The sequence below is a fragment of the Anolis sagrei genome, chromosome 7 (assembly GCF_037176765.1).
Source record: "Anolis sagrei isolate rAnoSag1 chromosome 7, rAnoSag1.mat, whole genome shotgun sequence".
Taxonomy (NCBI): Eukaryota; Metazoa; Chordata; class Lepidosauria; order Squamata; family Dactyloidae; genus Anolis; species Anolis sagrei.
The window spans coordinates 37,701,436-37,726,772 of record NC_090027.1 but is presented as its reverse complement, the minus strand read 5'-3'; the positions used below and the strand labels follow the sequence as shown (position 1 = coordinate 37,726,772).

Here is a 25,337-nt window from a genome sequence, read left to right as displayed (position 1 = left end):
CCTGGTTTCTTGGAGTCCTCGTCCAAAACTGAACCTGCTACCCCATGTCCATGTACCTTTCAGCTTTAAAATTGTCAGTTTTAAATTAAATCATTGTGTTGCACCATGCTTCCTAGGAAAATTGAGAATTTGTAGTTTAACTTTTCAAAAATCTCAGCAGCTCGTCACATATTTTGGGTTAGAACTCCTATAGTTATTTTTTTGGGAATGTAAACCATCTGGAGAGCCACCTCTATTGCATAAGAAGTTGGGGGTTACAAAACTAGGGCAGGATTTTGGTACAGCTTTTGATTTCCTCTGCCTTTTCTGTTCATTACAGGAGTGGATGGCTCCATGTTTGAGGTCTTACCCCAGTCCACCGACCTGCCCGACTTGCAGCGTTGCCGCCTGTGTGCTGATCGTTGGAAACCCTGCATCTGTAGCTATGGGCTGAGCATCGAGTGGTATCCCTGCATGCTCAAGTACTGCAAGAACCGCGATGCAGCCGGGAAGGTCTCCTCTTACAAGTGTGGCATTCGGAGTTGCCAGAAGGCCTACAGCTTTGACTACTACGTGCCACAGAAACAGTTGTGTCTTTGGGACGAGGAGACCTAGCAGGGTGCCTGAGTGGCCCTTTTGATCCCATTGGCGCTTCCCTTACGCCTTCTTGTACAGGACGCTGGGTTGCGCTTTATCAAGATGGCTGCTCTGAAAAAGAAGGAAATAGCAAAAAGACCTGGAGGAGAGGGAACAGGCAAGGCTCCATTCTGTGAAGTCTTCGTGTGAGTCTGCCCATCTCTGAGTCTATGCAACTGGTGGCTCTCCCCAGACTTTTGGACACCAGCTTTATTCACCTGTGAATTTTTGTCAAAGAACAAAGTGACCTGTTAATGTGAGGGCTGTGTTTTGTCATGAACTCAGCAGGCACTGCTGAAATGTCAGAACCAGCCCAAAATGTATTTTCCCATCAGCCGTCTTGACTGTCTGGATAACCAAAAAGTCTAAATGTGACCCATTGCTGCTTCATTTAATATAGAAAACTAAGGAAAGAAAATGGAAGGAATATATTGGGTGAAATTGATAACACAATGCCTCTGAGTATAAGACTCTATGAGTGTTTCTTTGGACTCATCGGTGGAGGAATAGCAACTTTCATCTAGATTTAAGCAGATGAGGTTGAATCATGCGCTGGATGTCATCCAACCACTAAAGGGAGACAAAGAGTCAGGATAAAATGGATATTCCCTAGCAGAAGTCCATGACTCTTAGCTATCATAGCTGGCATCAAACTAGAAGAAAGGATTCTCTAACATTATACTCTTTGGTTGCATAATATTTCCAGGATGAGTGTGGAATCTCTACTCTTCTGGTGCAAGTGTTCTTCAATGTCAACATCACCAGACCATATAAAAAACAGTACTTATTTATTGGAATGAATGCTTGTTATGACCACTGCAGTATCTAGCAGTTGTGACTGAATATAAAGTATCACATAACCCATACTCCACTGGAGGAAAAACTGAATGAATGTCATTGAGCTCCATCCCTGATTTGTCAGGAGCCCTGCATCTTAGTTCTAGCTGGTCCTCCCCAAACGGAGAATGTACCAATCATGTCCTGGTTTTAATGTCTTGTTTTCTGAGTTTCCTTACATGTTTTAGGAGGTAAACATTGCCACTGAAAACCACAGGAGCCAAAGTAGTATTTCTGTGCCTGGAGATCTGTGCCAGAGTGCCTTATGTTCTGAACCAAAAATGTATAATGTCTGTGCATTGTGTCCAAATCATCCCCAAAATGCGATCATATCAAACAGTGGCAATCCCTAATAGATATACCCACCTTCTGACTTGAGTGAAGTATGAAAAGAGAGAAGGTTCGATGGGACCTCACCTTACTCCATAATCTGTGGAGTATTAGAGTTGTAAGAGCCTTGTCTGTCAATTGACAGACTGACAACCTTATTACCACCATTCTCCATCCTTGATGAGAACAGGGTGGCCCAACTTTAAAGTATACTGAGCTAGAGTCTGATAATGGCACAGATTTTAGTCTAGTGGTTCTCAATCTTTGATCCTCCAGTTGTTTTGGACTTCAACTCCCAGAAATCCTAGCAGCTTACCAGCTGTGGAAGCTGAAGTCCAAAACACTTGGAAGACCAAAGGTTGGAAACCACTTTTTTAGTCCCAAGCATGACAACTTGGTGACCCATTCTCCAGATGAATTAAACTGTTGGCCAAGCAACATGGAGGCATGATAGGGGGGCAAAGATGGTTGTGGACATATACAGTTACCCTCCACATTGGTGGGTTAACTCTTATGGATTTCACCATTTGCAGGTTTCATTAATAAGATCTGTATAAGTATTTGTAGCTCCTCCAGAGTGATTCTGCGATCAGCTCAGATGTTGACCACAGTCACTACAGAGGGCATAAAGAGTCCTAAAGAGAATACTTCCCAAGCATTTGTAGACCCTCCATAGTGGTCAACTTCCTAAAGCCTATTATACTATGTAACACATTTTTTTATTCCTAGGTTATCAATGCCATTTCCTAATTGGTTCCATTATAGAAACTGTTTGGGACAACTACCCTAAATACATCAAAGCATCCAAAATCAAACAAAAGTTGAGCATCAACTCAAGAGCAAGCAAAATGTGAAGTGCCGTTGATTGTGGCTGTAAATAATTCAGAGCTTAGGAGGTAAACATGCAGAGTCCAATCTTAAAAATCACAAAATGGTTTATTTACAATAATAAGCAATAACTGCATCTCTTAATTGTAAAGAACTGGGTCTGAGCTACTCTAACACCCATCTCTTACCTTAGAAGAGAGGGGGAAATATCAAAGAGAGGGGGAAATATCATGCACTACGTCTCTCCTGACACACAAGCAGAGAGAGATCTCAAAGCACACAGCACATACTCTCCATGTGGCAGAAGTCAGATACAAAAAGCTTGCAGTAGAAAAAGTGTCCATTTTAAGCAACTAACCAGAATGAGAGCAGAAACAAAGAGGAGATACATTCCAACTGTCATACAGGAGACATGGGTGAAGGGAAACCTTTGGTCTATAGCAGACATGGGCAAACTTGGGCCCTCCAGGTGTTTTGGACTTCAACTCCCACCATTCCTAACAGCCTCAGACCCTTTTCTTTTCCCTCTCAGGATTGCAGGAAGTCAGCAAATGAATATTCCTGTCCATTATCACCTAAACACCTAAACACCTTTAAATATGAATAATCATAGGAACTTACTTCCAAGTAAATATCCAAAGGCAGATTTCAGGCACCTTTTTATTATTTCCTGGAGGACAATCACTGCCTTAATATTTCTTAGTGCTTGTTCATTTTGTATACATCAATGTGATATTGCCCAAAGAGGCTCAACTATATGGGAGCCTTTGTGGCACACTTTTTTAGTGCAACATAATGGTGAAATGCTGGTGAAAAATGTGCAAAACTTCTTGCAATTTCTCCCATCAGGAATAAACTGTTCCTGCTAGGAGGCAAGTGGGGTTTATATTAGGCATGGTTAGGTACCGTTGGAGACTTCGTAATTTGGAATACATTCAGAAAAATTGCCTTTTCGAAGCAATTTTGAAGTTTTTAAGAAAACCAGAAGTCCCTTTGCCCTTCCCAAGCTTTTTCCGCCATTTTTGTTACGACTCATGAAGTGAGTTGGAAATTATTCCAATTTCCCCCACTTCTGGTACCTGGCCTCGGCTCAAGCCAGAGAAGCCAGTTTTAAACCAGAGAAGGAAGGAATTTCCTCCGCTTACTTTCCCTGTTTCTGATACCTGGTCTCGGCTCAAGCCAGAGAAGCCCGTTTTAAACCAGAAAAGGAAGGAATTTCCTGGTCTCGGCTCAAGCCAGAGAAACCAGTTTTGAACCAGAGAAGGAAGGAATTTCCTGGCCTTGGCTCAAGCCAGAGAAGCCAGTTTTGAACCAGAGAAGGAAAGAATTTACTCCACTTGCTTTTCCCCGCTTCTGGAATAAAACAACTATTTTCAAAGTAAAGACCACCCAATGAAACAGGAAAATACACTTTCAAACCCTTAACAAAATGATTCAGAAGTCTCAGATGTTTTGAAAAGTTTGGAACATTTTTTTCTGTGAAAATCAGCATTGACTTTAGAATCGAACCACCAGCGCCCCCTACATCCAAAACGAGTTTTGAACCATTTTTAAAGCCTAGTTTATATATCTGTGGAATGTCCAGGGTAGGCGAAAACTCATGTCTCCATTCACACATGGGGGCAAGTGTGAATGTTACAATTGGTCGCCTTGATTAACATTGAATGGCCTTGCAACTTCAAAGCCTGGCTGCTTCCTGCCTGGGAAGGATCCTTCATTAGGCGGAGTTAGCTGGCTCTGATTGTTTCCTGGACATTCCACAGATATATAAACCCCATTTGCTTAGTTTCCAACAGACCTCACAACCTCTATGGATGCCTGCCATAGATGTGGGTGAAGTGTCAGGAGAGAATGCTTCTGCAACATGGCCATACAGCCCAGAAAACTCACAGCAACCCAATGTTTCCCATTTCTTCTTTCGTACAGGGATGAAACCATTAACGATTTCCATCTCTGCTCTGGGATGTTGTCCTCCTTCCTCCAACCACAATGTGCCTTCTGTCTTTCCTGACTTGACGCTGGATATTTCAATCCTTTGCTGCCGAAACCTTTGGGTCCAATTTCAGAACAACACTTGTATTTAATCAGAGGGTTCCTCTTGTATGTCGTCCTCCAGGGACAAAGAGGCAGATGGGGAGGAGGCTTGGTTTGCAACTGTTATTTTCTGCTTTTGGAGAAAAAACAAAAAAACAAAACAAGCCACATGAAGTGAATGAAATGCAAAACTTGAATGAAAACTATTTTTAAAAAATGAATTATTTATCGTATGTTAAGGTGAATAAATTGAGAAATTGTTTTGGAAAAAAAATAGAACCCTTTCCAGGTGTCTGTATTTCTTAGATAGGCAGAAGCATAATGAGATTTTGTACAAATAAGGATTTGTTAGCTGAGCGCTGCCTGTAAATAATATACGGTAGCTGTGTAATTCCATAATTGTTCATAAGAGGGCAATGTGCACCAAGCATCTAGGCAACTGCAGTATTGATGGGAGCAAAGAAAGCAACAAGAATGGGAAATGCCATATTACACACATCCCCTGATTCCACAGCATGGAGCCAGGTCAATATTTTTTTTTTTGTATCATGTCAGGAGCAACTTGAGAAACTGCAAGTCGCTTCTGGAGTGAGAGAATTGGCCATCTGCAAGGATGTTGCCCAGGGGACGTTACCCAGGAGACGTCCTGATGTTTTGCTGTTTTACCATCCTTGTGGGAGGCTACTCTCATTTCCCCGCGTGGGGAGCTGGAGCTGACAAAGGGAGCTCATCTACACTTTCCCTGAATTTGAACCTCCGACCTGTTGGTCTTCAGTCCTGCCAGCACAAGGTTTTAACCCTTTGCGCCACTGGGGGATCCTTTTTCCAGGGCAATTAAAGTGGTGTTAAACTGCATTAATTCTGCAGTGTAGATGAACCCTAAATGATCTATTTAAAAGCTGGATTGTGGCACTTCCAGGAACTACAATCAGAATGAGATTCTAAGGCTGGCTTTCCATCATTGACAGCTTCCTTACTTACTTAGGTGATCCCTCATTGTCCAAGTATGATGGTCTTCCAAGTTTAGTGTCTTGGCGGTGGATACCTAGGTGTTGTGGAGCCCTAGTCTTGATCCACATGTTCTTCCACAGTGAGGACATTCGGTTTCCAGGTGGAAGGCGGTCCCGGTCAGGGTTAGCTTGTTGTGCCTTTCTCTTGGCACATTTTTCCCTTTCTCCCTCCACTCATGCACCTTCAAATTCTGCAGCACTGCTGGTCACAGCTGACCTCCAGTTAGAGTGCTCAAGGGCCAGGCCTTCCCATTTCCCGATGTGCATGCCACAGTTTTTAAGCTTAGCATTAAGCCTGTCTTTAAATCTCTTTTCCTGTCCACCAGCCTTCCATTTTCCATTCTTTAGTTGGGAGTAGAGTAACTGGGAGATGGTGATCACCCATTCGGACAACGTGGCCAGTCCAGCATTGATGGCATAGGAGCATTGCCTCAATGTTGGTGGTCTTTGCTTTCTCCAGTACACTAACATTCGTCCACCCATCTTCTCAAAAGATTTGCACTTTCAGCATAAGTGACACTAAACTTACAGGTTGAACAATAGACTTATTCCGATGACAGTGGTCAAAGCGGAATTGCACGTACAGCAATGTTTGTGCATTGTAGTTGCATATCACACTTTGTAATAATGCGTGGAACAATGGCACCAAGGCATTGACATGTATGTCTTTGCATATGTATAGTCATGCTACTCTGAAGAGGATGCTGAATTGTAGCCTAGAGCTGTCCAAGACCATGTATGATGCAAAGAGCTCCTTTTGCGCATCCTGGTTTAGATGCATACATTAAAATGAAAGGGAAGCCAGATTCTACTTGGTCACATCAATTGTCGGATCTAGAACGTTGTCTAAAGGAACACATATTTCCCAAACTCCATGGATTATTATTATTATTATTATTATTATTATTATTATTATTATTATTTACATCATTTCTATCCCGCCCATTTCAGCCCAAAGGTGGCTCAGGGTGGCATACAGACTGGCAACAATTACATGCCAGATATATATATATATATATATATATATATATATATATATATATGTACGTATGTATATATATTAGGCCTGGGTAACAACGGAAAAATTTGTTTCTAAAATCGATTTGTATTTGGGGGTTTTTTTTGTTTCGATATTTAAAATAATTACAAAATTTTCCTTTTAAAAAGTTTGATATTTAAGAAATTTCGTAAATGGTAAAAAATTAACAAATCGATTTCCGAAACAATAACAAATCGATTCGTTAATGGCGGACGCGACCGCGAAATACGCTAAAAAACCTCCAAAACCTTCTGAAGCTTCCCTCTCCCTCTGTTGTTGACTGTTGGTGTGATATTATAATTTTTTTTCACTAATTAAACCATAAAACTGGCCCAGACATGCGGAAATAATAACGAAACGACCTCAAAACAATAACGAAACGAATACAATATCGAAATATGAAGCATTTACAAAACGTTTTTGAAAATTCGTTTTTTTTAAATAATTGCTCCAGAATGGTTCGTTATCGTTTTGTAATTGAAAAAATTAACAAATTATTAACGAATTATGAATTAACGAAACGAAACCGCCCAGCCCTAATATATATATATATATATATATATATACACACACACACACACACACACACACACACACACACACACATATATTTACACACACACACACACACACACATAAATACATATACATACACACACATATCAGTTAAAAGCAATGAAATCACACCATAAATACATATAAAATCCATAAAATCCATAAAAACTAAAAATCTATTTTAAAAACCCAGTGTCTTCCAGACCAATTCCTCATCCGTTTACATCGTCTTGACTGTTCCTGTGCCAGGATTGGAACATGACATGATGTACAGAGCTGCAGTATGAATGCTGAACTTTTGCAAAGATAATGGGGGGGGGGGGGGGGGGTGTTGATGTGCATCCCATTCACCTTTCTGGATTTATTTTATTTTTGCACTATCTCATAACAGGCTTCGGCATTGCTTCTTGAGCGAGAGCAGAGCAGAAGTGAATTTCTCCCTCCCTCATATTCCAGACACTCCCGCGCTGCAGAATTTAGAGGAGGGGAAGAGCTTGCCAGGAGTCCAGTTTCAGCAAGGACTGTCTGTGGGGAGATTTGCATAAAGCTGATGCAGCCAGCCAGCTTTGCATAATTTGCATACATCTCAGGTCGCAGCCATCCTCAGTTCATGTCCATGGCATCATCAATTCCTCCACCTTTGTTCACCTCTCTCTTTTAATCCTCAATACAAAATCCTAGATGGATGGATAGATTGATGGATAGATATATTGTTGAAGGCTTTCATGGTCGGAATCACTGGGTTGCTGTAGGGTTCTTTTTTTTTGGCTGTATGGCCATGTTCTAGATGCATTCTCTCCTGACGTTTCACCCACATCTATGGTAGGCATCCTTAGAGGTTGTGAGGTCTGTTGGAAACTAAGCAAGTGGGATTTATATATCTTTGGAATGTCCAGGAAACAATCAGGGCCAGCGAACACCTCCCAATGAAGGATTCCCCCAGGCAGGAAGCAGCCAGGCTTTGAAGCTGCAAGGCCATTCAGTGTTTATCAAGGCGGCCAATTGCAATATTCACAGAAGGATGCCTCCCATAAATGCAGGCAAAATGTCAGGAGATAATGCTTCTAGAACAGGGGTCCTCAAATGTTTTAAACAGGGGGCTAGGTCACAGTCCCTCAAACTGTTGGAGGACCGTATTATAATTTAAAAAACACATGAATGAATTCCTATGCGCACTGCACATATCTTATTTGTAGTGCAAAAAGCACTTAAAACAATACAATAATTAAAGAACAATTTTAACCAATATAAACTTAGTATTTTAATGAGAAGTATGGGCCTGGTTTTGGCTGATGAGATAGAATTGTTGTTGTTGTTGTGTGCTTTCAAGTCATTTCAGACTTAGGTTTACCTTGAGTGAGGGCTGGGTAAATGACCTTGGAGGGCCGCATCCAGCCCCCAGGCCTTAGTTTGAGGACTCCTGTTCTAGAACATGGCCATAGAGCCCAAAACCTACAACAACCACAATGGATGGGTTGATAGATAGCACCACAAAAACATTTTTTGCCAGCCGATCTCACATGTACTCTATTTGCAATACCTACAATGCTAAAACTCTATATAATGGACTTTTTGAACTTTCTTAGATTCTTCAAGTCAGAGCTATCACTAGTACCTGAATCACATGGTTTAGTTTGCATGCACTACAAGCGTGAAACTCTTGTTTTCGTTGCTGGTGTTGGAGAAGTGCAACCACAATGGTTAAAGGTTTGGAGACCATAGATCTTTCTGAGAAGCAGCTTAAGAGCTGTGTGTGTTAGCTTGGAGAAAAGAAAAGTTTGGGACACAAGACCCATGTATAAAAGGAAGTCATATTGAGACGGGGTCGGCTTGTTTTCTGTTGCTCTAGAGCCAGGCATGTAGCCGGGGGGGGGGGGGGGGGGCGGGGGGGGCTTGAGGGGCTTCAGCCCCCTCCTCCCCCGAAATTCTGATGGTGGTTCGCAAAAAGGCCTTACTGGTGCATTATTTAAACTGTTATGTTTATTCATATCATGATCTGATCACCATGCTCAATATATCCCATATGCATGGGGGTATTGGGGTAATGATACAAAAGGTTTGCTAGGGCAGACCCTCTTTCACTCAGACTTAGCCCCCCCCCCGAAACTCAGCCCCCCCCCCCATGAAACCCCCCCCCCCTGAAAAAAAATTCAGCCCCCCCCCCCCCCCCCCCGAATCGAAATCCAGGCTATGGGCCTGTCTAGAGCAGAGCTTTCCAAACTGTGTTGTGATGCATTGGTGTGTTGTTGTTGTTGTTGTTATTGTTGTTGTTGTTGTTATTGTTGTTGTTATTATTATTATTTATACCCCACTTTATCTCTCCAATAGCAAGTAATCTCTGGGTGTATGAAATATGTAATAAGCCATATATTTTTGAGAAATGATATAAATGAAAGCTTTTCATGAGATACTTTAGGAGCCCCAGGTGTGCAATGGGTTAAACCCTTGTGCTGGCAGGTCAGCGGTTCAAATCCGGAGAGCACGCGGATGAGCTCCCTCTTGTCAGTTCAAGCTCCCTATGTGGCACAAGGATGGCAAAATACCAAAACATCTGGGCAATGTCCCCTGGGCAATTGCAGACAACAAATTCTCTCATACTAGAAGTGACTTGCATGGCCATACATATGAGATATGCTGCATGGACATACATTTCAGTATTACAATTTATGTATGTGTCCATATCTCTTATAAGAGTTTGATTTGTACCTCTGGTTTGCAAGTCAAACTGAATCACTGTGTCACAAAATGATGGCATGTCTCAAAAGGTGTGTCACCAACATGAAATGTTTGGAAAGTTCTGATCTACAGACTAGGACACAATTGCCGGAAACACATTGGAAAGGATTTCTAAGAACTGTTCAGCAATGGAATATGCTGCTTGGAAGCAGGCATGTAGCCAGGGGGGGGGGGGCTCGGGGGGCTTCAGCCCCCCCCCCCCCGAAATTCTCATGGTGGTTCGCGAAAAGGCCTTACTGGTGCATTATTTAAACTGTTATGTTTATTAATATCATGATTTGATCACCATTCTCAATATATCCCATATGTATGGGGGTATTGGGGTAATGATACAAAAGGTTTGCTAGGCTAGACCCTCTTTCACTCAGACTCAGCCCCCCCGAAACTCAGCCCCCCCCGAAACCCCCCCTGAAATTTTTTTAGCCCCCCCCCCCGAAACGAAATCCTGGCTACGGGCCTGCTTGGAAGTGTACTGGAGTCTCCTTCTCTGGAGATTCTTAAGCAGAGACCGGGTGGCCATCTGCTGGGAGCAGGCCTGTAGCGAGGGGGTGGTTTTAGGGGTTCAACCCTCCCCAAAATGTTTCAGATTTTTTTAAAAAACCTGGTTTATTCATGAATTTTAACTGGTTAACCAAATTCCCATGCTTAGTCTATGAGATGCAAAAAATTAAGAGTCCCTCCAGAACTGCAAGCACTATCTCAAGCAAATATTGACAATTTATTCACACTGTCATTACTTGCAGCAATAGCCGATGTAGTGAAGCAACCAAATTGGGTGTGTGTGTGTTGAATGTTCTCATTAAGGAGGCCAGACTTGGTGGAGGTGGTTGACAGGGGTGGAGCTGCAGGCTATTGAAGGCTGCTCTGCCCCCTGCTGTGCTCTTTGCTTCAGCGTGAGCTAGGAGGCAGGCTTCAGACCTCCCCCCCCCCACAAAATTTTCAACCCCCCCCCCTGCAAAATTTTCAACCCCTCCCGAAATTTTTTTCTGGCTACAGCCCTGGCTGGGAGTGCTTTGATTGTGTGTTCCTGGCAGAAAGGATTGGCCTGGATAACCCTTGGGGTCTCTTCCAACTGTATGATTCTATGACACTTTCCAACCAAGAGCCTAGAGAAGGGACAAAGTGCTTCTGCCACGGCGTCTCCCCGGGCAAGTTGTGTCTCCTCCCATCACCCAGTTGCTCCATTCCTATAGATTGGCATCATCGAGGCTTAGTCACCCAGACATTGCAATCGGGGGGCCCAGACTCTGCAGCACACGCTGTTCCTGTCCTCGCACACCTCCGCACTACTGGAAGCACAAGAATCCCAAGGCCTCTTGGGAGATCGAGACCAAATCCTCCTCAGGGGGACTGTAGCCGGCCTGGGTGCTTTGAAGATCAAAGGCCTCTCCTCTCTCTCTCATTCGGAGGAGTTAGAAGAAACCTTCCTTGGAGGGTTTTGGATTGCACCTTCCAGCATGCCTGTGCAAGTGTGCTTCTTTGGCCTGCCTGGAATCCCAGCTTTCCAAATGGGAAAGGAGCCAGCTATGTTTCCTCAAGTGGCATCCTCCTAAATCTCAAGGAAGGCAGCCTTCCTTTGCATCCCAAGGTCCATCTCCGAGATGGACACCAAGTGGGTGCATCTGCCTGTCTTTCCTCCCAAAAGCCCACACATTTTCCTCTTCCATTCCTCTCCCTTTGGCAGCCCCACCAGCACCCTTCTCCCAGGACTGAAGTTACTAACATGCAAATTGCCTGCTTTGCATGGGATGCCGGCCAAATTTCCTAGGATGTAAAATGAAAGCACACACAGAAAGAGAGAGAGGCTAAGAAAGAGATACACACACACACTAAAGTTTTTTTAAAAAACCACCCAGGGGAAAGAAAATTAAATAAATATCCCGCCTTACCCAGGGATGAGATGTTCGAAGGGGGTGCGGCCCAAACAGCAGCAGCAACAGCCCAGGTAATGTTCTCACCTGCCTCCATGTGGCAACCGGCACAGCCACGCCAAAGCCAGAGGTGCTAGCAGGGAAAACACAGAGAGAGAAAGAGAGATAGGAGAGAAAGAGAAGTGGCAGAAGGAAGATCTTCGTTGACGTAAGGGGCAGAGAGAAGCTGGCAGCCCCACGGGCCCCCACTTTGGACCAGGGCTGGCCAGGTTGTGGCAGATACTTTTCCTCCGGCAGGATGGTGAATTTGGACCCAGTTCACACAGGTAAGGCCACTCTCCCTCCTTCTTGTTCACCTGTGGAAACTTGCTCTCTGTCTCTCTTCCACTCTTTCCTTTGGGAAATACCCCCCTAAAGAACTCCTCTTAGAGCTGTCAGCTGTCCCACTTTGACACATTCCTATCTACTCTCGTCTTTCTCCGTTTGGAGGCACACGTGGCTTGGAGAGAAAACAACAAGTAGCAATGCAAAAAGAAGAATTGGGAGAGGTCTGTGCAAGGAATTCTCATCCCCAATTGGATGGGGCCCTAGGATAAGGCTGAGGAATGTTACAGGATCCCAAAGCTTTTAGTTTCCAAAGCTTCAATTTGCCTGGAACTTTGTGCCGTTGGACTTAGAGGACTTTTCTGCCCCCATCCATTAGTTCTCTTGCATGGCTGAAGAATGTTACAGGATCCCAAATACTCAATTTACCAAAGCTCCAATTTCCCTGAAATTTTGTGCCGTTTGACTTAGTGACTTTTCTGCCCCATCCATTAGTTCTCTTGCATCCCACAGGCTGACACACATTCGTAGTGAATGGGCTTTCTGCACATGCTTAAGCAAACTCTCCTCTCCTAAGGCTGAATTCTGAGACTGATATATTATAGCTTTGACTGAAATTAGATAGACATGAGAAGAGGCAGCAGATATTTGGAGACCATGAATCTTACAATCTGCTAGTCAGGTGGCTCAGTGGGTTAAACCCTTGTGCCGGCAGGACTGAAGACCAACAGGTCGCAGGTTTGAATCTGGGGAGAGGTGGATGAGCTCCTTCTGTCAGCTCCAGCTCCCCAAGCGGGGACATGAGAGAAGCCTCCCACAAGGATGATAAAAACATCAAATCATCCAGGCACCCCTGGGCAACGTCCAATTCTCTCACACCAGAAGCGACTTGCAGTTTCTCAAGTCGCTCCTGACACGGGGAAAAAAAGGTGGGAATCTGGGCATTGCAGTCTCCAAACCCAATGTTGCCAAGTTCTGGATTATAGTAAGTTGCACAGAGAGAACATGTTTGTGTATTTCTGTATGGCAGAGGGTTGGACTAGATGTTATTTATGATCCCTCCCAGCTCTATGATTGGTTCCTCTACTACGCTTTTCCACCCCACTCCAAGGAAGCTCCCCAGATCCTGGACGGGTGCCTGACAGCTGTGATGGACTGAATGAAAGCTAACAAAGTGAGGCTTAATCCAGACAAGACAGAGGTCCTACTGGTCAGTTACAAGGCCAGTCGAGGTCTAAGCTGGCTGGCCAATATAGGGAATGCTGTCCAGGCTTAAACACACCTATTTTGTGCCATTTGAGATTCTTAAAAGCTAAGTGTGTTTCTGAGCCTATGCTGAGTGCTTTCTACTTAGTTATCAACCCGGTGGCACAATAGGTTAAACTCTTGTGCTGACAGGACTGCTGACCGACAAGTCAGCGGTTCGAATCCGGGAAGAGCATGTTGAGCTCCCTCTGTCAGCTCCAGCTCCCCATGTAGGAACATGAGAGAAGCCTCCCACAAGGATGGGAAAACATCAAACATCTGGGCATCCCTTAGGCAATGTCCTTGCAGACAGCCAATTCTCTCACACCAGAAACGACTTGCAGTTTCTCAAGTCGCTCCTAACATTTAAAAAAATCAAGAATTCACAAACAGCTTCCTTATGAAAATATGAATTTGGAGTCAGAGGGAGATATTTTACTCAACATACTGGTTTAAGGATTCCTGGAACTACATTCCAAAAAAAGTAACTGGCTTCTTCAGCACCATTTCTATGGCCTCTGGTGCCTATTATTGCTGCATATTGGGTTGTTGTAGGGTTTTTCGGGCTATATGGTCATGGTCTAGAGGCATTCTCTCCTGACGTTTCGCCTGCATCTATGGCAAGCATCCTCAGAGGTAGTGAGGTCTATTGGAAGTGGGAAAAAGGGGTTTATATATCTATGGAATGACCAGGGTGGGGCAAAGGACTCTTGTCTGCTGGAGCTAGGGGTGAATGTTTCAACTGACCACCTTGATTCGCATATAATGGCCTGAGGTGGTCAGTTGAAACATTCACACCTAACTCCAGCAGACAAGAGTCCTTTGTCTCACCCTGGTCATTCCACAGATATATAAACCCTTTTTCCTAGTTCCAACAGACCTCACTACCTCTGAGGATGCTTGCCATAGATGCAGGCGAAACTTCAGGAGAGAATGGCCATATAGCCCGAAAAAACCTACAACAACCCAGTGATTCCGACCATGAAAGCTTTCGACAATATATTGCTGCATATTGTTTATGTGGTTGATCATTCTCCATTCAAGTAATGCCACCTTCCAAAGACATACAGTGATCATTTCATTCAGTCACATAGTGCATGGTCTCAAATTCTGTTTGTGTTTTGCACATGAGTAAGATCCCATACAGAAGCAGTGAGACATTTTTGCCCCATGAGGAATGTCCATATTCATGGATGCAGAAGTGGAGTCACACATGTGGCCCCATTAGCCCAGTGTTGCTCATGGTTGCACATTATGCATACAGTTGTGAATGTGCATTCAATTGCACAACATCACAATTCAGTAACAAGGAAGTACTGCACAGCGTAACTCTGTGAATGTGACACCTTGCTCCATCTATTGTATTGTAGTATTGCAGTCATATGCAAGTGACTTATGAGTGCAACAGTATTAAAAACTCTCAATTTGTGTTTTATTATTTTTTTATGGTTTCCAAAATAATACTTTAGCTTCCCATTCAAGAGATTGGTTTCTTATAGCAGGTGTACTAAATGAGGAAAGAGTTTAAGAGCCCCCTAAAGGGTATGAAATGTTCTTAATGAATTGCAAATACAGGTGGAATCTCCCTTATCCAAAATACTTGGGACCAGAAATGGTTTGGACTTTGGAATTCTCCAGATTGTGGAAATCCTGGATCTGCCTATATGTACATAATGTGATATCCTGGAGATGACACCCAAGTATAAACATAAATATCATTGGGTTTCTGTGAGTTTTCTGGGCTGTATGGCCATGTTCCAGAAGCATTTTCTCCTGGCATTTTGCCCACAACCTCAGAGGCAGGCATCCTCTGAGGTGTGAGGTCTAATGTTTTGTAAAGGCTTTCATGGTCAGAATCACTGGGTTGTTGTAGGTTTTTTCGGGCTATATGGCCATGGTCTAGAGGCATTCTCTCCTGACATTTCGCCTGCATCTATGGCAAGCATCCTCAGAGGTAGTGAGGTCTGTTGGAAATAGGAAAATGGGTTCTAGATCATGGCCATGTAGCCCAAAAAAACCTACAACCCGTTGTGAGGTCTGTTGGAAACTAGGCAAGTGGGATATCTATCTATCTATCTATCTATCTATCTATCTATCTATCTATCTATCTGTGGAATAATCTCCAGAGTGGAAGAAAGAACTCTTGTCTGTTAGAGGCAAGTGTGAATGTTGCAATTGGTCACCTTAATTAGCATTGAATGGCCTTGCAGCCTCAAAGCCTGGCTGCTTCCTGCTTGGGGGAATCCTTTGTTGGGAGGTGTTAGCTGGCCCTGATTGTTTCCTAAAGACACAAATCCACTACAAGCAGTAGTACATAAATCACAGAGGCATTTTTTGCAACTTCTATAATACACTGAACTTATATACAACTTATATAATACAGCATTGAGCCATATACAGAAAACATGAGATTGTTATATACACAGTGATTTTTACACCTGTCACAAAAGTTCCAGAAGCATTCTCCCCTGATGTTGCACCCACATCTATGGCAGAGGTTGTGAGTCTGTTGGAAACTAGGCAAGTGGGGTTTATGTATCTGGAATGTCCAGGGTGAGAGAAAGAACTCTTGTCTATTTGAGGCAAGTGTAAATGTTGCAATTGGCCAACTTGATTAGCATTGAATGGCCTTGTAGCTTCAAGGCTTGACTGCTAACTGCCTGTGGGAATCCCTTGCTGGAAGGTGTTAGTTGGCCCTGATTGTTTCTTGTCTGGAGATCTCCTGTTTTTGAGTGTTGTTCTTTATTTACTCTCCTGATTCTAGAGTTGTTGTTTTTACTACTGATAGCCAGATTTTGTTCATTTTCATGGTTCCCTCCTTTCTGTTGAAATTGTCCACATGGTTGTGGATTTCAAAGGATTCCCCCAAGAAGGAAGCAGCCAGGCTTTGAAGCTGCAAGTCTATTAAATACTCACCATGCTAGCCAATGGCAACCTTCACACCTGCCTCAAACAGACAAGAGCTTTTGCTTTCACCCTGGACATCATTCCACAGATAGATAAACCCCACTTGCCTAGTTTCCAACAGACCTCTGAGCATGCCTGCCATAGATGTGAGTGAAACGTCAGGAGAGAATGCTTCTGAAACATGGCCATACAGTCTGAAAAACTCACAGCAACCCAGTGATTCTGGCAATGAAAGCCTTCAACAACACATACATATCATTCCTGTTCAATACACATAGCCTGAAAGTAATTTTAGACAGTATCCTTAACAATTTTGTGTATGAGACAATGTTTGCATGCATTCAACCATCAGAAAGCAAAAGTGTCACTCTCTCATTCACTCATTTGGGAATCATTGGGATTTCAGGAAACTGGAATAGAAATGCTCAACCTGAATGTTTGCCAGAGCATTGGCAATAGTATTGTGATGTGTTGTTGTAGGTTTTTCAGGCTATATGTCCATGTTCTAGAAGCATTCTCTCCTGATGTTTTGCCTGCATCTATGGCAAGCATCCTCAGAGGTTGTGAGGATGACCTCACAACCTCTGAGGATGCTTGCCATAGATGCAGGCAAAACGTCAGAAGAGAATGCTTCTACAACATGGCCATACAGCCCAAAAAACCTACAACAACCCAGTGATTCCAGCCATGAAAGCTTTCAATAATATTGTGATGCACACTGGGAAATGAGAGTGCCTCGCCATTGTCTAGATGACTACTGGATTGCTCAATGAGTACCAATCCTAATGCACATTAGTGCCCATTGCTCATTAGTTCTGAAGTGCATTGATCTTAATGCTCAATGGATTTCCTCAATGGTGCCATATGGAAGTCCTATGAATGTGGGAGTTGATTCTTTTTCTAATGGGTGTAGGTCTACCAGTGTAAACATATGTGCCCTACTAAAGTTGCAGCCTACATGTTTTATGGTACTACTAGTAGTGGAGCCCCCAGTGGCGCAGTGGATTAAAGCATTGAGCTGCTGAGCTTGTTGACTGAAAGGTCGCAGGTTCAATTCCGTGGAGTGGGGTGAGCTTCCTCTGTTAGCCCTAGCTTCTGCCAACCTAGCAGTTCGAAAACATGCAAATGTGACTAGATCAATAGGTACCACTTCAGCGGGAAGGTAACGGCGCTCCATGCAGTCATGCCGGCCACATGACCTTGGAGGTGTCTATGGACAACGCCAGCTCTTCAGCTTAGAAATGGAGATGAGCACCACACCCCAGAGTCAGACATGACTGCACTTAATATCAGGGGACAACCTTTACTTACTACTGGTAGTACTTGCAGAACACTTTGTCAGGTGCAGCTTTTCCTAATCAGAGTTCCACAACCCAAACGTGATCATGATGCTGGGCAAAGATCTAGAGGAAAGGTAGGGCGTGTGTGCCATCCTTCCACATGACCTGACCACAGTTCTTCTTCCTTTCTGGGAACGCTTAGGTTAGATTTCTCAATGTGCTCAATGTGGGGCAGCCTTTGAAGATTTCTGGGAAGCTCTGGTTCAAGAAAACAGCAAGGACTCTGGGGGCTGATTATGAGAGAAGGAAGCATGCCTTGCCAAGTCTTCCAAAGGCTTTTTTGGTTTTCCTTCTAGGGCTGCCATTTATCTAATCCTAAAATGGTCTAAGGCAGTCAATCTTCCAGATGTTTTTGACTTCAGTTCCCAAAGTTCCCAACTGTTGGCCAAACTGGCTGGGGCTTCTGGGAACTGAAGTCCAAAGCAGCTAAAGGTCCAAAGTTTGGGAACCCTTGGTCTAAACTAACAGAATGGGCAGCACTAAAGTATTTGAGAATCAGCTTCTTTCTTTAAGGAAACTTGGTTATGCAGATAGTAAAAAAAAATGCAAGGTCTTTAGCCTTCTCTGCCAAAACAGTGCTGGTGCCTCATCAAACTACAGCTCCCAGGATTCCACAACATTGAGCCATCATACTTAAAGTGGGGTCAAACTGCATTAATTCTACAGTGAAGATGCACCCCAAATCTAGCCGTTGCTTGAGTTTGTTCAGCTTCTCGCGAACAAATCCAGTTTGAGGAACAAGGTGGTTATAAGTGCAAAAGAGTCTATGTGATGGCACACCCAAGCCTTTGGGAAAACTATATTGTCTGGTTTTACTCGGGGAGTATCTGTACACTTTCTGTTAAGATCGTTAGCAGACAGAGGCACTTTAGCAAGGTGAAAAGATGACCAAAATGAGTTTACTGCAAACAAGATGAATAAAGGGTTAACTCCACCTGGAACTATCATAAGGTAACTTAAAACAATACATTACTTAGCCAAAGTAGTCCATGCTCTGGTTACATCTCGTATAGACTACTGCAACACGTTCTACATGGGGTTGACTTTGAAGACTGTTTGGAAGCTTCAACTGGTCCAACAGTTTGCAGCCAGGTTACTATCAGGAGTGGCTCTCAGGGAGCTTACAACCCCCCTGTTGTGCTAGTTCCACTGGCTACCGGTTTGCTACCGGTCACAATTCAAAGTGCTGGCTTTGGCCTATAAAGCCCAACTTACCTGTCCGAACGCATCTCACCTTATGAACCATCGAGGACTTTAAGATTGTCTGGGGAGACCCTGCTCTCAGTCCCGCCTTTGTCACAAGTACATCTGGCGGGGACAAGAGACAGGGCCTTCTTGGTGGTGGCCCCTCGGCTGTGGAACACCCCCCACCCCCCAAGGAAGATCAGATCAGCTTCTTCGCTCCTAACATTTCAGAAAAACTCATGACAAGGCTATTCAAGCAAGCATTTGCAAATATTGAGTAATGGACATAGGAATCGGAACAACTACACGATGAGACTGGACAATATATTACAAAAGGAGCCTTTGCTGACTGCAGTCATCTCTCTGGATACTTCTGCCTCTGGTGCAAAGCAATGGTCATAAGCTTCTGTTGTCCTTTGGACTGCTGGTATTAAAATACTGCTGAATGCAGGTGCTAAGGATGCCTGTTTGAATTGCTTCTGTGCCAGTCTTGTGCAACAGGGGAGCCTCCAGATGTATTGCACTACAACCACAACCAACTACTTCACCTTGGAGCTATCGGACCTGCTAGTAATGTGGCCCCAAAAGTGTGCTCCTTCAGAGATATTGTTGGAACATAATCCGAAGCCTAAATCACAGTAGCTCAGCTGTAGAAAAGTGGGAGGAGTCCAGGAAAGAGCTCTATACAGGGAAATGGAATAGACCAATTAAGGCTGGCCTCTGGGGGGTGTTATGCTCCACCCAAAAACTAATACAAAGGAAGGTATCTACACTCTTGGGAAAATCTATGAACAGGAGGAATTAAAGCAGAGGAAAGGAAAAGGCAGAGCCAAAACTTCACAGTCTATCTCTGGATTAACATCTTGTACCAAGCTGTCATCACATCTCCACATAAGTCTTTCATGAATGCACACTTGTATCTCAGCCATCAATTTATTTTCCTGCACTTACAGATATTTTGCTATCCAGGGAAAGATTTCAAATGTTCTTCTGGTGCGTGCATTGATGTATCCAGTGAATTTGTGTGGGATGGCTATTAGGCTCTGTCTTGGCACATTTGAAAGAAAGGGTAGCTAATTTATTTCAGTCCTGAAGGACCCAAGTTCAACAACATGATATAAATTGAAAGGAGGTAGGCATAGTTTCACATTTTGCAGGGATGGAAGATAAGCAGTGTGACATAGTGGTTTGAGCATTAAACTACAACTCTGGAGACCAGGGTTCAAATCCCCACTTGACCATGAAAACCAACCAGATAATCTTCAGAGAGTCACATACTGTCAGCCCTGGAAAACACTTAGGGTCACCATAAGTTGGAAATGACTTGAAGGCACACAACAACAGCAGTCTGGTGTAACAGTTTCATATAATCATAGAATCGTAAAGTTGGAAGAGACCTCATGGGCCATCCAGTCCAACTCCCTGCCAAGAAGCTGGAATATTGCATTCAAATCACCCCTGACAGATGGCCATCAAGGACCTCTGTTTAAAAGCTTCCAAAGAAGGAGCCTCCGCCACACTCCAGGGCAGAGAGTTCCACTGCTGAACAGCTCTCCCAGTCAGGAACTTCTTCCTCATGTTCAGATGGAATCTCCTTAGTTGCAGTTTGAAGCCATCGTTCCATTGCGTCCTAGTCTCCAGGGCAGCAGAAAACAAGCTTACTCCATCCTCCCTATGACTTCCTCTCACGTATTACTATTTATACATGGCTATCATGTCTCCTCTCTGCCTTCTCGTCTTCAGGAACTCCCTCCCCAAAGACATCAGGCAGGCCCCAACGTTGGCAGTCTTTAGAAGGAGCTTGAAAACGTGGATGTTCCAGTGTGCCTTCCCAAAATAAGGAACCCTAAGCAATATGTCCTAAATGCACTTTATGAGAGACTTAGAACTGTCTGCACGTCCACCTATCCCTAAATATCCATCCTATTTCCCTTGGACATGCCCAGCATTTTTATAGTTTTATATTTTAATCCTTACATTTGGCCCTGCCACAGGTTTTTAAAATGTGCCGCGTCATTATTGTATTGTTTGCTTTGTTATGAGTTATTTATTGCTGTTTGTTGTTGTTATGTTTTATGATGTATTTGGGCTCGGCCTCTTGTAAGCCGCACCGAACCTTCAGGAGATGGTAGCGGGGTATAAATAAAGGTTTATTATTATTATTATTATTATTAACATGCCCAGCTCTTTAAGCCACTCCTCATAGGGCTTGTTCTCCAAACCCTTGATCCTTTTAGTTGCCCTCCTCTGGACACATTCAAGTTTATCAACATCTCCCTTAAACTGCAGTGCCCAGAATTGGACACACTGTGATTCCAGGTGTGGTCTGACCAAGGCAGAATAGAGCATGGGTAGCATGACTTCCCTGGATCTAGACACTCTATTCCTATTGATGCAGGCCAAAATCCCATTGGCTTTTTTTACCGCCACATCACATTGTTGAAGTTTAACTTGTTGGCCATGAGGACTCCAAGATCGTTTTCACACGATCTCGAGCCATGTGTGTCCAAACTACAAATCCCAGAGACAGCCAAGTTGAAATGGAATCCCTTATGCTATAATTGTGTGGATGGTCCAATTTCCTTCCCTTTAGGGACATTTTGATCACAAGAGGGAAATTGGAATGGCACAGAAGAACTAGAAAGGGAAGAGCATGATGACATCTCCAGGATCCTTGTAAAATTCCCGGAATGAGGCAGGATGGTTGTGCAATGAGTGCCTCATTTGGAAGCATCCAGTCTTTCACGGGAAAAAAAATTACACACAGCTGCATGTAAACAAGTGAGACTCGCTGTGTGTTATGGCACGGAATGCAACACAAGTGCCACTCTCTTGGGACCAAACAATGGTTCAAATCATTTTTCTGACTTGCAATGCACCCAAGGACAGTTAGATATTATATTGACCATAGATACTCTGAGACTGGAGTGTTCCTATATCTGCTGGATCTCTTACTTGAGTTCCCAGGGAACTCTTTGATAAAAGAAGATGCTTCCTACTCCTTTATACAATGTACAGTGAAGCTGTGAGACTCACCTCCACAAGATCTGCTGATGGCCACCAATCTTAAGCAGATAAGACAAATGTATGTCAATCAGGAGGTGGTAGTCACTGTGCTTCTGTGCCAGTCTTGTGCAACTGGGGAGCCTCCAGATGTATTGCACTACAGCCACAACCAACTATGTCACCTTTGTAGCTATCAGACCTGCTAGTAATATGGCTCCAAATGTGTGCTCCTTCAGAGATATTGTTGGAACACATAATTCCCATTACCCATAGTAAGCAAAGCCCACAATCATTAATGATGGGAATTGTGGTCCGGTAACGTCTAGGGTCACACATCTCCTCTCCCTGAGATGGTACATTTTCCACTTTTGCTGGAGAAATAAGCAATAGTTGCAAAATTGCATGTGAAATGCTTCTTGTCTCTTCAGCAGTGCGGTTGGATCAATTGAGCATTGCAAAGGATTCCTTTATGGCAAAATTTCCTATTCCCGAAGGCCCTTCCACCCAGCAATATAACCTAGAATATCAAGGCAGATAATCCAGAATACCTGCTTTGAATTGGATTATCTAAGCCCACACTGCCATATAATCCACTTCAATGTGGATTTTATACATCTGTGTGGAAGGAGCCTGAGTGAAGCTGTTTTTGGGTTTCAGCTTGTGGGTTAAACCCTTGTGCTGGCAGAACTGAGGACCGACCAGTCGCAGGTTCGAATCCAGGGAGAGTGTGGATGAGCTCCCTCTGTCAGCTCCAGCTTCCCTTTCGAGGACATGAGAGAAACCTCCCACAAAGGATGGTAAAACATCAAAACCTCCTGGCATCCCCTGGGCAACGTCTTTGCAGACGGCCAATTCTCTCACACTAGAAGCAACTTGCAGTTTCTCAAGTCGCTCCTGACCCGAAAAAAAAAAATCTTCCCACCAAAAAAAGCCGATTGTTCAAAGAGTTGCTCTCTGCAATTGTTTTGGCTCTGTGGCAGGACTTTTAGCAGCCCCACTGAAGGAGCAAAGATGTGTGGGAAAGTTACGATGGGTGAAACTTGCTCTGTGTAGTCATGAAACTGCCTCGTCTGGCTTCGTTGTGCAAGACTTTGAGGGCTGGCTTTCATTCCGTATTGGCATTAACTCTTGACTATACCAAAGTTGCCTTGAGAGAGGTTTCCATGGTTAGTGTTTTTGTGAGAATGGATTATTACACCCTCCAGTTTGGCAGGAATAACCCCACTTGCTCTTTTGCTGTTTCACTTTCCCAGCTGCTTTTAAAATGTCCCAGTTTCTTCTTCTTCCTCCCACCTTGGTTCTCATCTTAGCTCAGCTGCTGAAAACAGAGTCCAAAGAGGATGAAATCTTGCCCTTCCCATATTATTTGAACCCAAAGTGGTCAAATTGCTTTTAATTTTGGTATTATCTTATCCTTATCAAAAAAAAGTATGGTGTTAAATTGCTTTAAGACTATCAAAAACTCAATCCTATTTTCATGTTTACCTTTTTTGTATGTTTCCACTTGTACTGTATTTCTAAGCCCCCTTGATTCCCAAACTGGGTGAAAGACAAGATACAAACATGATGATGATGATGATGATGGTTTTGGGTTGTCCGAAATCACAGGTTATGTACATGTAGCCTGTAGGCTACTATTAGGATACTATTTGTCAGATTTTTAAAATCCGTTTTCTCTTGAGAGGCCTCCCAATACTCCTGAGACTGGAAGATTATTTTGATATTATTGGGGAGTTATTTTAAACTCAAAAGATATAGTATTTCTGGATAATTTCTGAGTTACTTTCTGTGGGTTATTCTTGAGCCTAAAATGGTCCAAGGAGGGCCACAAATATGGTGAAATGGCCCTTATGAACTCTTGAGAGCATTGGTGATAACAGTACTGGGAAGATGGGAGTGTGACTTTCAGAAGGCTCTCAAGGGCCAAATGCAGCCTTCTTCTTACAGTTGCCACTTCTACCTTTGGTACCTTCAGGCCATTCCAGATTCCTCTTCTACCAACACTAAATTGGCTGCCATTCACTTGGGATATAGGTTTGGTGCCAATGGTGTTTCCATTGCATTAGGGATTCAAGGCATTTGGCTGGGGAATGGACACGTGACAGGCTCTCTTACCGTCAATGATCTGTTTGATGTTCGGTCCAATTCGGTTGTATCTGGTAACTATTGCCATTCTGCATTTTGCTTCCCTGTATCAGATCCAGGTGTCCCTGTTTGTATGCTCCAGCCTGGGCTTCCTAAGGCTGGCTTTCTGATTATTATTATTTTTGTCATGTCGGGGCAACCAGTCAATTATATTACATTTCTAACAGAACAAAACAAACAAACAAACAGACAAAATACAAAATTTGTGAGTTTGGTAGTTGATTAAATGTCCTTTGACCAGTATCTGGCCACTTGGAGTGCCTCTAGTGTTGCTGCAAGAAGGCCCTCCATTATGCATGTGGCAGGACTCAGGTTGCATTGCAGCAGGTGGTCAGTGGTTTGCTCTTCTCCACACTCGCATGGTGTGGATTCCACTTTGTAGCCACATTTCTTGAGGTTGGCTCTGCATCTCGTGGTGCCAGAGCACAGTCTGTTCAGCGCCTTCCAAGTCACCCAGTCCTCTGTGTGCCCAAGGGGGAGTCTCTCATTTGGTATCAGCCATTGGCTGAGGTCCTGGGTTTGAGCCTGCCACTTTTGGACTCTCGCTTGCTGAGGTGTTCCAGTGAGTGACTCTGTAGATCTTAGAAAACTATTTCTAGATTTAAGTCGTTGACGTGCTGGCTGATACTCAGACAGGGGATGTGCTGGAGATGTCTCTGCCTTGGTCCTTTCACTATTGGCTGCTACTTCCCGGTGGATGTCAGGTGGTGCAATATCAGCTAAGCAGTGTAATTTCTCCAGTGCTGTAGGGCACAGACACCCCGTGGTAATGCGGCGTGTCTCATTAAGGCTTTCTGATGGAAATGTTTCATCAAGATGAAGCATTCAATAATAATTTATATGAATAAAAATGTAGTGTTTGTTTGTGAGTTTAACAGAACTCAAAAACCACTGGACAAATTGACACTAAATTTGGACACAAGAAACCTAACAACCCAATGTATGTCCTTCACTCAAAAAAACTGATTTTGTCATTTGGGAGTTGTAGTTGCTGGGATTTATAGTTCACCTACAATCAAAGAACATTCTGAACCCCACCAACAATGGAATTGAACCAAACTTGGCACACAGAACTCCCATGACCAACAGAAAAGTTTGGGGGAAATAGAATCTTGATATTTGGGAGTTGTAGTTGCTGCGATTTATAGTTCACCTACAGTCAAAGAGCATTCTGAACCCCACCAATGATAGAATTGGGCTAAATCTCCCACACAGAACCCCCATGTGTGCCACAGCAACGCATGGCAGGGGATGGCTAATAATAATAATAATAATAATAATAATAATAATAATCTTTATTTATACCCTGCCACCATCTCTCCAAGGGGAA

The 25,337-nt window shown here is 43.6% G+C and overlaps 1 protein-coding gene across 1 annotated transcript in view; it reads left to right on the top strand.

The window, feature by feature from the left end:
* Window positions 1-4,918, top strand: part of OAF (out at first homolog) — a 37,314-nt gene extending 32,396 nt beyond the window's left edge. The window contains exon 4 of the mRNA XM_060787287.2: window positions 320-4,918. Within this exon, the coding sequence (XP_060643270.2) occupies window positions 320-594 (275 nt within the window). The 3' untranslated portion in view covers window positions 595-4,918. The remainder of the gene's footprint in view (window positions 1-319) is intronic.
* The last annotated feature ends 20,419 nt before the right edge of the window (window positions 4,919-25,337 follow it).